Source organism: Meles meles, chromosome 12, assembly GCF_922984935.1.
Source record: "Meles meles chromosome 12, mMelMel3.1 paternal haplotype, whole genome shotgun sequence".
Taxonomy (NCBI): Eukaryota; Metazoa; Chordata; class Mammalia; order Carnivora; family Mustelidae; genus Meles; species Meles meles.
The window spans coordinates 45,737,554-45,753,166 of record NC_060077.1 but is presented as its reverse complement, the minus strand read 5'-3'; the positions used below and the strand labels follow the sequence as shown (position 1 = coordinate 45,753,166).

Below are 15,613 nucleotides of genomic sequence, written 5' to 3'. Positions count from 1 at the left end.
TTATAAAAATTGTTTCTATATAAATTTTCTTTAAAAAGAAACAGCTTTTGGTTTTACTGAAGTCCTGTATTTTCCTTGCTCTACTTCATCAATTTGTACAATTATTACTTACTTCTACTTTCTTAAGATTCTGTACCTAGCTTCTTGAATGGTATTCTCAATTCATCTGTCATTCTTAAATTTTTCATTAATGTAGTTAAAGGTGTAATTTTCTCTTTACTTCTCACTGTATTTGTAACCCACACATCTGACATTATAATACAGTTTTGCTACACAATGTCTTTACAGCAAATTTAGAGCTTCCATTTTTGATTTTCTTTTTAATTCCTGGGGAAAGCTTTTCAACTTGGTAAGTTACCTCCTTTAAGCCATCCTTTTTTTTTTTTTTTTTTTAATTTATTTATTTGACAGACAGAAATCACAACTAGGCAGAGAGGCAGGCAGAAAGAGAGAGGAGGAAGCAGGCTCCCTGTCGAGCAGAGCCCGATGTGGGGCTTGATCCCAGGACCCTGGGATCATGACCTGCACTGAAGGCAGAGGCTTTAACCCACTGAGCCACCCAGGCACCCCCCATCCTTTTTATAGTTCTAATTTACTGCACTGTGGTCAGAGAATGTGCTCTGCATGATATAGAATCTTTCAAATTTGCTAAGATTTCCTGTATGGCCTAGTACACAGTCGAATTTTGTGAATGTTCCATATGTATTAAAACAAAATAATTATCTCTATTTCTTGTGTACAGGTTTCCATATATACTACAATAAGCTTATTACTTTTATTGTTCAAATCTATCATACACTTCTTAATACTGGTCTGCTTTATCCATCAGTAAATCAAGATTATTTTTGTTGTTCAAATCTTCCATATACTTACTAATCTTTAGTCTGCTCATCCCATCAGTTTTGATTAAGGCACTTGAAAATAACTCATTAAAATTTATGATCTGCCAACTTCTCATAATTTTACAAGTTTTTTCTTTTGTCTTTTAAATAGAAACATCACTTTTATTGACAAGTTAGAGCCACAACAGACAGCTTCCAGAACAGAAATAATACAGTCCTAAGACAACGGAGTGTAAAATCATAGAGAAAGGCTAATACTCTTCATCCTCATCTCCCTCAGCACTATCCTCTCCAACCTCCTCACAATCCCTCTCAAGAGCAGTCATGTCCTCAAGGGCCTCAGAAAACTCTCCTTCCTCCATGCCCTCCCCCACATACCAGTGAACAAAGGCACGCTTGGCATCCCTCAGGTCAACCTCACGGACCAGGCGAGCCCAGGCCTCAGCAATGGCTGCGGTGTTGCTCAGCACGCACACAGCTCGCTGTACTTTAGCCAGGTCTCCACTGAGCACCACAGTGGGAGACGGCTTTTTTTCTTAATAGATTTTGAATGCATAGGAGTTAACGACATCTTCTTGGTGACTCATTAATGTAGTATCCTTTATCCTACTTAAGCTTTGTGCCTTAAATTCTATCTTATTTGGTATTTATGTAGCTGTTTTGTTGTTGTTAATTCTAGCTTCATGTGTCTCTTTCCATCCTAACATTTCAACCTTTTTGAACAGTTTTAAGGCATATAACCTACATGGACATAAAATTACAACATCCTCCTATATCCCATTTGTTAAATTTCTCCTGTGTTCTTTTCCACATAAGCTACTTAGGTCTATTTTTCTTCGTTCCTTTTTTTTTTTTCCCCTCTAAAGATTTTATTCATTCACTTGACAGACAGAGATCACAAGTAGGCAGAGAGGCAGGCAGAGAGATAAGAGGAAGCAGGCTCCCCAGGACCCTGAGATCACGACCCCAGCCGAAGGCAGAGGCTTCAACCCACTGAGCCACCCAGGCGCCCCTGTTTTTCTTCATTCATAATGCAGCCCTTTGGAATTAAAAGCTTAGCTATGTATTGCACATGAACTAGGAAGGGTACAATTCTAAGACACAAAACTCTTCAAAAGGAAACTGCTGCTCCCTGGAAGACAAATAAACCAATGACAACTGAGTACATGGGAAGCTGAAAGCATCTGTATAGATATGAATCTATGTTTTACTCTTGAGCCCTTAGTGAAATAGGTTTCTACATGCCTTTTTTGAGCAGAGAGAATGTTTCCTTTCCTTGGTAAATAAGTGTCCTGTATAATCTCTAGTTTGCCTAATAACTTCTGATAAAAAACTATCAATTTTAATAATTTCTTCTGTTGACTACTGGGCTCATTTTTTTTCATTTTTGTGAAAGCCCACTGAATTATGGGTCAGGAAGTAGGAATCAGGCAGCAGTCTTTCTGATGCCTAAGTAGTATGGCTGTAGGAGTTGCAGATTTTGCAAAAAAGTAATGAGTGTATTAGTATGAGGCATGAAACTCAAGTCAACTGCATGTCTTGAGAGATTTCTAGGAAAGTAAAAAATCTCTCAAGTATACTAGAGTCCTTCTTAAATTGTTTAAAGACACCACTAAGTTCCTTTTTTTTTTTTTTTTTTTTGAGAGCACACACACGTGATGGGGGTGGTTGTGGCGGTAAGTGCGGAGGGACAGAGGGAGAGACAGAGACTCTTAAGCAGACTCCCAACTGATCAGGGAGTCTGACCCAGGGCTCAATCTCAGGACCCTGAGATAATAATCTGAGCCAAAATCAAGAGTTGGGATGCTTGGGTGCCTGGCTGGCTCAGAGGGTTAAGCCTCTGCCTTCGGCTCAGGTCATGATTTCAGGGTCCTGGAATTGAGCCCCGCCTCGGGCTCTCTCTGCCTGCCTCTCTGCCCACCTGTATTCTCTGTCTGTTAAATAAATAATTAAAATCTTAAAAAAAAAATAAATAAAAAGAGTTGGGACGCTTACCCAACTGAGTCATCCAGGTGCCCCAGCATCACTAAGTTCTTAAATTTCTGGGAGAGCTGTGAAAAACTCTTTTTGGACAATTAAGAAAGAAAGAAGGGCGCCTGGGTGGCTCAGTGGGTTAAAGCCTCTGCCTTCGGCTCAGGTCATGATCCCAGGGTCCTGGGATCGAGCCCCACATTGGGCTCTCTGCTCCGCAGGGAGCCTGCTTCCTCCTCTCTCTCTGCCTGCTTCTCTGCCTAGTTGTGATTTCTGTCAGATAAATAAAATATTTTAAAAAAAAAAAAAAAGAAAGAAAGAAAGAAGCCAAAACTCTAAATGCTTTGACTATATCCATTTTCTCCCCAAACTGGGAGAAATATAGGTTCTAGAGTTATTACTTTAAAAAAGTGCCATTATGGGCGCCTGGGTAGCTCAGTGGGTTAAGCCGCTGCCTTCGGCTCAGGTCATGATCTCAGGGTCCTGGGATCGAGTCCCGCATCGGGCTCTCTGCTCAGCGGCGAGCCTGCTTCCCTCTCTCTCTCTCTGCCTGCCTCTCTGTCTGCTTGTGATCTCTGTCAAATAAATAAATAAAATCTTTAAAAAAAAAAAAAGTGCCATTATTTAAACTTTTAATTTTCACAAATGTTGGATATTGAATTAGGGTTTAGCAGACTTAACTGTAAAGTAGTTTTCTACCTGGAATAGGTTCATATATCTTATTCAACTGAATTATCAGACATCTGGTTTCTGAGGAGAAAAAGAATATATAACCTATTACATAAAAACTAATAGACTTAAATAGTACTCCTATTTACTAATAATTTTTTTAAAACTTTCCTTCAGAAAAAAATAAGTTAAAAAAAAAGAAGAATCTAATTTTAGTTTAAGGATCTTAGTGTCCCAGCTGAGTTACAGGATAAAGTACGTCCATTGCAAAGCAGAGATATTACCTGTCAGCTCTTTTGTTTTAGTTAAAAAGGTTACTTACAGCTATGGTTATAAATTAAAACCTTCTGTACTCATACTTTTAAGGAGATTTAGAGGACTTAATATCCCTCAGTAAAATAAATACCAAAAATTTACATTTTAAATCTCTTTCTCCTAATACATCCAATTAATGTAAAATACAAATTATTTATTTTAGTAAATGCAAGACTTCTTTTTGGCCTCCAAAAGCCTAAATTAACTGGAATTTCCTAACCAATACAGGTTATGTTGTTACCTCTACAAAGATTTAGGATTACTTAAACAAACACAGGTGAACTAAATCAAGTTCTGATTAAACAGCCAATGTCTCTCTCTCTCTATATTTAAACCTCAGACAATACTGCAAATTATGTGACTCTACTGAATACTCCTATGCTATTTGGTAAAGTTTCAATAATCTGTAGTTTCCTTAAGAAACTTCTAAAGACATTAAAATTCAGATATGGAAAGAAATAAAAAGTACCTAACCACTATATCATTCCTATGTGTGCATTTTTTAAAAGATTTTATTTATTTATTTAACAGACAGAGATCACAAGTAGGCAGAAAGGTAGGCAGGGTGGGGGAGCAGGTTCCCTGCTGAGCAGAAAGCCCGATGTGGGGCTCAATCCCAGGACCCTGAGATCATGACCTGAGCAGAAGGCAGAGGCTTAACCCACTGAGCCACCCAATTCCTATGTATTTTCAACCTAAGTCTCTCTCACTATATATAAACACATTTACCCTTCAGAACACTCACATTAGGATGATGAAATCAGTGTGTACTTTTAAAGTACTTGATAAAATTATTTTAAAGACTAGTTTTAAAACATTAATACTGTCATTAAACATACTGTTTGATATATTAAAACATAAATATTAATGTATATTTAAAGTTTAAAAACACTTAGAGGAGGGAACTTGATTAACTCAGACAAAATTACGTTCCTGGGATTCAGTCCATTCTCAAGGGTAGGAAAATGTTCTTTGCCTTCCATACATTCTGTCAGGTGGCAATAATCACTGCCCTCATCAAAGCACATTTTCTCTTTAAAGAACTGTTTACATTTATGAATATACTATTTTATGCTTTTGTGTAAATCTTGACCACATAAAATGAGATGAGAGCTCTCATTTCTAAAGGAGCAAAGATTTTAATGTTATTAATAATTAACAGAAATGATTATTAGTTTCTATTACTCTGGATAATGACACAGAAAGGTTAGGCCATTTCTCATTCTATCTTTGCTCTTATCTTTACCTTATCAATTAACCAGTCTCCTGGGCAACTCTTTTAGACTTTGTCCTTCTTCAGAATCAGGCTCCAAATCCATGGCCTATGGGTACCTTTTGTACCATTTCTGCAGTCTTTCCTAGATCGCTGCTTGGCAGCACCAGAGATTAAACTTTTTTATCTTGCTTGCATAACCATGGCTAGAATCACAAACAGAGGGGATTCTAAAAACAATAGAGTGATGAGTATGCTCTAAATTTTCCAATATGCTCAATGATATTTAAAGAGCTACCCTATTTGTCAGGCCCACAAAGTACAAAGTGTCACAATTAACAGGGAGGCTCATGCCTCCCACTTTGAGGACCACTTCAGACAGATTTTATTCACATAAAAAAAGTTAATCATATTGAAAACTCTTAGTCTTGGGGCGCCTGGGTGGCTCAGTGGGTTAAAGCCTCTGCCTTTGGCTCAGGTCATGATCCCGGGTCCTGGGATCGAGCCCCGCATCGGGCTCTCTGCTCAGCGGGGAGCCTGCTTTCCCCTCTCTGTCTGCCTGCCTCTCTGCCTACTTGTGATCTGTCAAATAAATAAATAAAATCTTTAAAAAAATGTTATTGTGTTCCTTTCTACAACAAAACAAAACCTCAGTCTTAAGCATTTATCTTTTCAGATGGGTGGGTGTATACCCATATGCTAAAACTCACGTAAGTGCCAGCGAAACACTTCAAACTGCAAAATTTGTAAAGCTCTAAAGATTCATCAATGCCTTCACTGCCCATAGCAGAGATAGGCAAACAACCAAATAAAACTCTGAAAAATAAAGTAACCCAAAAGTCTATACATAATTCAACTGACAAGTCCAGACACATTATCTATAGCTTATACAACAGTGAGATCTATAATCTGCTCTCTCTCAAGAAATACTAATGATAGGCCAATAAAGTTTCCATTTACTTTCCACTTTTCAGTGACCACACAAGGTCCAACATTAATGGGCCTTATGTTCAATTTTATCAAAGCCCAAATCAAGTCTGTCAAACCATTTCAATCACAGCTGTGAGAAGTCCTATCAGCTGACTCAGATGGGCAGTGTCAAGATGTAAAGTTCAATGACTGATTTACATTAAGGTTCACTAGTAGAAAATATCAATCAGTAAAAAATATCACTCCAGTCCTGCTAACAGCTGCTGAGTCCTTATATGATTTTTAAAATAAGACCTTCTTCCATCTTAGAACCAAAAGAAAATGTTAGCCCCTGCCTATTTAACAGCTTTTGCTATTAACTGTTTTGTCTCAAGGCACAGGGACCAACAATCTAGTTTCTCTTTAAATTTCAGACCATGATAATGACCTACAAGAACCTCACAACAAAGTCCTGGAATATGCGGGAGGGCTGGCTCTATCTCTGGCCTGCAGACAAAAAAAACTCAAACCATGTTCCAGAGCTGTCCAAAAAACCTCCCAGACCAGTTTAAAGGGAGGCTCCCATGAAACGACTAATGAGACAAAATTATAGGATACAGATGAGCCTGTCTATTCCTAACTAAGCTGTAATATGTGTCATAAAGGAATATACCTATCTTCGCCTTCACTGCGAAGATTTCAACCTCAGATACTTCTCAAATGGATACAGAAAGTATAAAACATTTAAGGCAGAACAACTTTCTACCAGGAATTTTCTTTTTTTAAATGACTAAAAGTCTTTACTTGAGAGTTCTGCACGCAATGCAGAGTTTGGGCAGGCTGTTAATTTTCTTTTCCCCGTGAACAAGAATGCCCACACTAAGATCAATATTGCGGGACTGGTGGCTACTCTGGTAACTGCTGGCTGCCAAGTATTCCACCTCATCTTTTCCATTTGGACAGAGTCTCAACTCTCCAGGGAACAAGAGTTAGTACTGTGAAGAACTGGGCAATCCTGATGTCTACACCTAGTTACTAGTAGTACTCTTTGCTATGAGAACTCAGATTCCAGAATATATTCCTTTTAATATTATGTTAACTATCGTGTTAATATCATGGTACGTAAATACTTTAAAATGTTGGTTCTGCTTTTACATGCTACATAGTGCTGAAGGAGGGATCTCTACAATACCAGTGACTTTCACGTAGGTTTAATAAATTAGATAATTAAAGGTGAAATTCTCCCTTAAAAATTTCTGACTAATGACTCTGGACTAATCTGAAGGAACAGGTACTTCTCCACCAAAAAACCAAAAAGAAACAAAAGCCCCAAATTCCTCAGCACTACATTCAGTGAATGCTATTGAATTATTTTACTATGCTAATAAGAAAACTGTAGTTAGAACTTAGTGTTCGCAATCATACCCAAGGCAAAAAGTAGCCCTTGAAAATTACAATACCACTTGGTTTCCAGAAGAAATATCCCACTTTGAGAAAGAAGGTATGATAAGTTACAAAAACACCTATTTTATTTGTAGAACCCGCACCTACCTGTGGTTACCATATAAATGGCCTGTCTATATCTACATACAATATCTGTGCACTGATATTGATTCTCCTTCCCTAAGGAAAAGTATGATCACATTCATGTAAGCAAAACACAATGCTTCTGGGTAATAACATTCCCATTAGATGTGTGAGTGTATCAAATAGGTTTAAATGTATCAAATGGGTTTAAAACATCGTGTAAAGTATTACAGAGATGTGGAAGGCTTCTTTCAGAGAAGAGTAAAATTTACAATATGGTGCATACTTTTAATGCTATAGGTAATACACTACACATATTTTCATTTTGATACTGAATAGTAAACACTGCAAGTACACTGTAAAAATAGGAAGAATGTACAAGAAGGGTTCTTATACAGATCTAAGTTTAGGATAAAATTGTTAAGAAGTAGTAAAGAAGAAAACTGAAGATACAAAACATTACATACTTCACATTCTCTTTGTTACAATTCTCTGTGCCTTTTCTCTTTTCCATATTATAAAGCATGAAGCGTCTCAAAGCTGCTTTTACCCCTCATGGTATTAAGTAATAGAATTCCAGAGCTTAACCCTGGAAAGCTCATGCTCTCCTAACTGCTGGTAAAAGAAAGCTCACAAAGAATCAATAAAGAAACTACTCAGAGAGCCAGTTCTGAGAAAGTGGTACATAGAAACCAGTACAAAGACATAGAATTAATACTCCAGTGTAGAAATTTCTTTGAAAGCTGTATATTCTTGTTGTTTTCTATTGTTAAAATGTCCTTAGAAATGTTATTTATTCAAAGAACTTTTAACAACATCCAGAGTTTTGAAACAGTTGTCATATCCTGAAAAATGTAACTTGCAACTCCTAAAAGTATACAGAAATTTTACTGGTTTTATTTTGGAAGTTTTTTGCCCCAGTTATTATTTAAATAGACTTCTAAGCTTTCTGAAGTGTGTCTTTAGGAAGGTTCTTTGTTAAAGCTAGAAGAGCTTCGGGATTTTCTTCCCCTTTTCTAAATAGGGTAAAGTAAAAATTTTGAATTCTTTATTCAAGCAAGAATTTTTATACATTTCTGTTAACAAATATGGCCAGAGTTAAAAAAAATCCATTCTGATAAATCATCTGTCTTAAATCTGTTTATACTTCCCATTACTGATATAGTTGGATTTACTTCTACCCACTTTTTTGTATTATTTTCTCCCTTCCTGCCATCAGTTGGGTTTACAGAATTGTCTATATTCCTTCCTGTGCCCCCTTTAGCTTTTTGCTGTTTAGGAGCCACAAGTTGTTTTCCTTTGGTTTTTAAGGTTTTCTCTTTATCCCTGAAATTATAGCATGATGTACTGAAGGATGGATTTAACTTTCTTTATCCTGCTGGTAGTTGTAGCATACTTTTAATCTGAGAACTTGGTTATTACCTTTAATTCTTTTCAATATAGTTTCCCTACCATTCCCTCTATTTTGTTCTTTAAAAATCCTATTGGATATTTGCTGCAATTTCTCAATTGACCATGCCTTGCTCTTAACTGCTCCTTCCAAATTAACAAACTTGTCCCACCTCTCCCCACCCCACACCCCATATCTGGACGTTCTGGGTGAACTTCTTATCATTATCTTCCAGTCACTAGTTCTCTTTTCCTCTATGCCCAATCTATAGTTTAATTCTGTATGTTCTGCTTTGGTTTAGATGATCACATTTTTCATTTTTAAGTCTCTTAATTAGTTGTCATAGTCAATCATTCTATTTCATTTCTGCCTGTTTGTTTCACAATTTTTTACTCTTCTCAGTGGATGCTATATCATTAATTATCTCTTTGAATGATTTTAAAGTTTTTAAAAGTCATGGCCAAGCCATGTATCTGAAATAAATACATGTATATCCCAATAATTGATTTGGTTGGTGATCTTTCCTAGTATTGAATTTCTTTATGAATTTTGAAATTGCAATGTATCAGAGTTCTGAATGAGAGGCTTTTGTTTTGTTTACTTCTCCTTCTTTCTCCCTGTGTACATCCTTTCTTGTCAGTAGTTTTGCATTTGCTTCCACCAGGACCTCTGGAGTCAAGTTCGGAAGAGGCCTTATGATGAATTTCTGGAGCCAACTATTTCATTAGTATATTGCAGATATCATACATCCAGTAAAGAGCAAAACAACACAAAGCTGGACCCACAGCTTCCTATGAATCCACAGCCCTGGGCAGAAAGATTGGTAACATCTTTTCTTAACTTCTTTTCAAAGGTAAGTGAAGCTCCCCCCCAAGATCTTGGCTTCAAGCAGTGAGTCTGGCTCTGGTCGCTAGACCCACATGAAAGACACCTGATGTCTTTCTCTTGTAGATAAACTCTTGGGTGTCACCTCCTGCTTGGGATGAGGCCAGCAGGCCTGAGACTTCAGTTTCACTTACTACTTGGTGTTTCTGGTCCATTAAGATACTTTTCTTATTTCTGGAAGGCCAGCTTTGTCTTTTGGTTTTCTCCTTTCATATTTTACCTGTCATTTCTATGTGTTCGGAGCTAAGGGAGTTAAGTCAAAACATACACTTCATGTGTCATCTTGACTGGAAAATTTACATAATCCCTTAGCACTGTATCTGAACAAAATTTACTGTAGGGAATGTTTACACCCCTTATTTGTTCTTAAATGACTAATTATAAAATATTGTTTTCATAAATGCAAATTAAATCCTAACTTGAGGTTCAAAATATATACACCTGAAAATTAAACTGCAAAATAAGCCTAAAAACAGACAATGCAGAACAACTTCTTTCACCTCTGAAATCAAATTACTCTTACTTATGCAAGGAATTCACAGGACTCTCAAACTAATACTTACCAGCTTTTACCAAAAATAAACATTTCTATGAAACTTAACTTAAAAAGAATATCAGCTAAATAGAAAAAAAAAAAGACCATTACTTATTATGCTTAGCAAAAAAGAGAAATTTATACCTTTTCACTTGTTAAAAATTTTGCAAAATATACATGTTCTCCTCCTGTTTTTAATTCTTCCATCTTTTTCCTGGAGGCCTGAGTATCATCTAATTTATAACTCTTAAAAACAGCTAGAACTTCTTCAGAATACTGCAAAGTAAAAATACCAATTAGTTTGATTTGGCATTACTGCTCAATAATTTTTTTAGTGCTTTTTCTATATCAAAATACTTACAATTTACTAATTATAATCATGTATGCACACTGTAAAGCACATTAAATGAGAAAAACTATGATGGCAAATGGGATTAAAACTACTTGGTATGAAGAGTTCATGTATTGTCTAAACAAGAATAAACTCTCTACCAAAGAAATGTAATTTCTTATGTAGTTTGTTTAAGGGGCAAACAGAGAAAGTAATGCTTTGAAAGTATACAGAAACTTAAAAGTGAAATTAGATGTTTAACCGGTTGTGGAAAATGCTCAAGCATTTCTTGGGCTAAACACTGTGACCAAATAAAACAATGATGTCAAATCCTATCCAGATGGGGGAATAATCCCACATGATTTCTCGCTCACCATTTAATCTGAATACATACCATGCTACTTTTAGGAGCTACCTATTTACCTTGGATTTTGATTACAACCAAAAAGGACAACTGATATTTAAGTAGCCAAACAAAAGAAATAAAGAGAATTCTTACAAAACAAGAATTACCCATTGTTTTCTGATAATAAGTATGTTAGGCTTGTTAACATTTTTTCCCTTTTTTTTTTTTAAGATTTTATTTTTAAGGAATCTCTACACCCCAAGTGTGACCTGAACTTACGACCTGAACTTACAACCCTAAAATCAAGAGTAGCATGCTCTACTGAGCCTGCAAGGTAACCCACAGGCCTGTTAACCTTCAAAATGAAACCACCAAAGGTTCCTGGGTGCCACAGTTGGTTAAGTGTTTGGCTCTTTGTTTTAGCTCTGGTCGTGATCTCAAGGTCCTTATATCAAGTCCCACATCAGGCTCTGTGCTCAGGGTGGAGTCTGCTTGAGGTTCTTTCTCTTCTCCCTTAGCCTCTCCTGTTCATGTTCTCTAAAATAAATAATTACTCAAAATAAAATTAAACTGTTATTTCACCAGAAAAAAAAAGGGGGGGGTTTATTTGGGAATAGCTAAGAACTAATCTGGGACAAGCAAGCCCCAGGTTTGAGAGAACAAAGAGGAATGCTCTTTTATAGCGAAAAAGAGGAATCAGTAGGGGCTGTTATAAACTACAAGTCCATTGGACTAAACTGGGAGTTCCAAGTATAGTGGCTTCTCATTGGCTGAGCTGTGACTGCCTCTCATTGTCTGGACTGTTGCTGGGAGAGGAAGAAATCTTCCTTCCTTCTGTTGGGATAGTAAAGTACTCTGACTGGCAAGGTCCATCTCTTCCAGTTGGCTCCGCAAATGACAACTAGTGCAGAATGTGAGAGTCCCTCTACTGGCTACCTGATTCCATTTTAAATGAGGTTTCCTTCTATAAATTTTCACAGGCTATATGGCTGATATGGTCCCAGTCACACTACTCAAGCCTGCTGTTACAGCACACAAACAGCTGCACGTATTAGCATGGCTGTGGTGCTCGCTTCGGCAGCACATATACTAAAATAGCATGGCTGTGTGCCAATATCTCTGTCTAGGAAAACAGGCAGGAGCCTGGATTTGGCCTATAGCCATTAGTTTGCAACCCCTGTTCTAGCAGGATACTTGAAATAATTTTGTGCAAAGTTAAGACAATATATTTGACAAAAATTCATCAGTTCATGTTGATAATACTATGTAGAAACAAACAAAAAACCCAAGTCTGTAATTATGAGCTTTTAAATCCCTAAGTCATTTACAAACTACTCCACAAAAATCAGTTTAACAATATGAAATAGGCATAAAAATGTAAGAGATAAAATTATATAATAAAAAGTACGCTGGATAAGAGTCAAGTTTTGCCTCTGCCATTAACTGTAGAATATAGGGTTTTGGGTAGTCTATGACTGAACTCACCTTAAGAAAAGTTTTCCATGAAATCTTCTCATAGCATTGCACAGGGTTCCTGAAGTAATCCTGAAGTGACCAGAATTTTCGATACAGGTTGTAATCAATCGGAATGGAGCTAATAAAATAAATGTTATGTTAAATAAATCACTTAACTTCTTTTAGAAATAATCTAAGTGCTCCTAACTTTAGATCATACACCCCTCGAAGAAGCCGACGAAACCTATAGCTCCTTTCCCCAGAGAAGTGCACTTAAACAAATTTTTAGAAACAATTTCAGGGGATTCATAGACCCTAACAGACCCACTTTATCTATAGTGGTAGAACTCCTGAACTGTGCCCCAATACATGGTTATTCAGAACTAAAGACTATCTTTCTCAACCTTTCTTGCCAACTAGGTGTGGCCCCGTGGTTAAGTTCTGACTAGTTGGGAGTAAAAGTCATATGTGCAAATTTTGAGCCGTGTTTTATCATTTTCCTTTTTCCCTTTCTGCTGGCCAGAATGCAGATATGATGAGTCACATGGACTATAGACAAAAAAAAGCAAACACCAAGAAAAGGTGGGACAAGAAGTTAGGAGGAACATGGGTCCCTAGACAATCTCCCAGCTCTGAAATGCCTGTCTCCAGACTTTTCCATAAGAAAGATATCAACTTCCACATTGTTTAAGCTAATGTCACCTTGAACCTAAGCTAAAAGCCATAGCATGAGACAAATATGTAAAATACATAACAACTGTATAAACTTATATTTTTATATATATATAAAAATAAATTGCCTCCTGTTTAGTGTCTTTATTACAGCATTACTAATTCAATTTGCAATTTCACTGTACAAATCTGCAGTATCAATACATTCTTTTAAATTTTTAAATTTACCAAAATCGTTATACTATGTTTTAACTTTAAGAGTTAAAATATTTTAGACTTTTTTACCCAAGAGATTTTTGTTTTTGACAAAATTTGTGTCACTCCAAGCAGTCATTATCAAAAATGCTTTAGGTATTGACTATCTCATATCCTCAAATATCCACAAAAATTTTCAACATCACCTTTGTAAAATTAATTTTACTTGTAAATAAAATTGTGTACTATCTTCTATTCTTTCTAAATAAACTTAATAAACTGAATCTATGGGTTACAGTTAGCATTTTTTTCTAAGCATCACGGCCATACAAGTGTTCCAAGAAAGACTGTAATTTTATGTGGGAAACAGGAAGGGGGTTTAGTGATCCACACAGTACTATGATATTAAGGGTCTTAACTTCTCTATTCTGGTCAATAATAGGAAACACGTAATCTTTCACTCTTCATCTTTGAGATGGGTATATTTAAAATTACTTTAACAACTATGGATTATCATGGGCCATATCATAACGCATTTTAAAAGATTATAGTAAATTAAACAAGTATAATTTTTGTCATGTACTTTTTAAGCTTTCTTGGATGGGAGTGTAAAATTTAAAAGACTGAAAAATGCCTTACTTTATATATATATGTAAAGGAAGGTTAGAGTAGAAAAGTAAAAAATAATTTGCTAGTGTAAAAAATCAGTTTTCTACAAAAATGTCTTAAAAGGCATTCGTTAAGAAGGACAAAGGGAAAAGTAGTTTAGTATAACATATGGAAGCACATCTGATGAAGATTCTCACCATGACTCTAATTCACATATGGTTAAGATTACAAACTACTAGTTGGTATCATAAAATGCCTGCTTAAAGAATTTTATTAAATTTATATTAATTGGCATATCAATTAAAAAAACCCACACAGTAATAGATCACTTATCTTACATTCACACTTCTGACAACTGTTAACTGTCTGGAACTAAGCTGTGAACTTGGCAATAATTTAAAAAGTCCTTGGTCTGCAAGGAAATAGTAGTCATAGATTGCATGCACTTCATTTTACACAACAGGCTTGAAGTTATGCTTAGGTACTTACCCAGATTACAATCGCTTTGAATTATGTATAAAGGTAAATAATTAAGCAAGCTAGCTAATTTAATAAAAGAACGCTAACTTTGCTAGACCAATTACTAGTATTTGAAACATGTGGATCTTCCTTCAAATCGATAACGAAGAGTACTGACAACTTTTAATTGACCAAAATCCAGTTCCTGCCAGAACTTTTATCAAGAACGAACAGTATTTGAAAGAATCTAATGGGTATGTTAACTTTCACTCTTCCTACACTCTTTCCCAGTAACAACTCTGAAAACAAGAAAATAATGATCTGAACATCAACTGACATAAACTATTTTCTATAACTGAAGTGATTTTATTGATTTATAACAATAAGGTTGTAAGTTTGGGTTTTCTACAGATCAAGTTTAAAAAAAAAAAAAAAGCCACACACACCAAAAAACCAAAGCCACAAAAGGAACATTTTCCAAAATGTTCAACTGAATTGGAAAAAGAAAAAGTCACATATAAAATATTTTACATATTTTACATATAAAAAAATCACATATAAAATGATTTACACCCATGAAATAATACTATAACTATAATCAAAAAAATAAAACTAGTTATAGTTTTATTAAGTGTTCCATACACTTAATAAAGAATGTTTTTGAAACAAAACTGCTTCTGAAGATTTTATATAGTTTTATACATATAGTTATATGCACACACATAAAATGTTAATCAGTTACCACATATAAGAATATAATAAATACCTCTTGAATTGTAGTATAAGGAAAGTTGGCCTGTTAAGAAATTGGACACTACCGCTAATCAGAGAATGAGAATTATGTAACCATTGTATGGTCCACTACTGTTCTTGGTTGCCAGAAAACTCACATTTTAATTTAATGCTTGATACTAACAATAATCTAAGGTGTTAATTATCATCTCCTACTTGTAAACGCTTCTGATCTCTCTCCTTTTATTTTTAGTTGGCCTAGTATTTATTTGAGTTGCCTCATAGAAGAAATTTGAAAGTAGTATTAATATATGACTACCAGGAAACTTTTATAGTTGAGACACTAACATTTTTAAAAAATCCTCTCCTCTGAAAGTTCCAATCCATGCTGTGCCTCCACGGCTATTCCTTCATATCTAAACATCTTGAAAGAGTTGTCTACACTCAATGTCAACACTTCTTTACCCTCCTTCAATGTTTGGACTCACTGCAATGTGCCTTCTAACTTCACCATTCCACAGATACATTTGGATTCTGTATTTATCCACTCAAGGCAAA

At 35.7% G+C, this 15,613-nt stretch overlaps 1 protein-coding gene across 2 annotated transcripts in view; it reads right to left on the bottom strand.

Moving 5' to 3' along the window:
- Positions 1-15,613, bottom strand: part of THOC1 (THO complex 1) — a 53,971-nt gene that overhangs the window by 18,921 nt on the left and 19,437 nt on the right. For both annotated transcript variants that reach the window (XM_046024534.1, XM_046024535.1), the window contains exons 10-11: positions 12,419-12,527; positions 10,401-10,532 (exon numbers count right to left, since the gene is read on the bottom strand). In XM_046024534.1, coding sequence (XP_045880490.1) covers positions 10,401-10,532; positions 12,419-12,527 — 241 coding nt within the window. The remainder of the gene's footprint in view (positions 1-10,400; positions 10,533-12,418; positions 12,528-15,613) is intronic.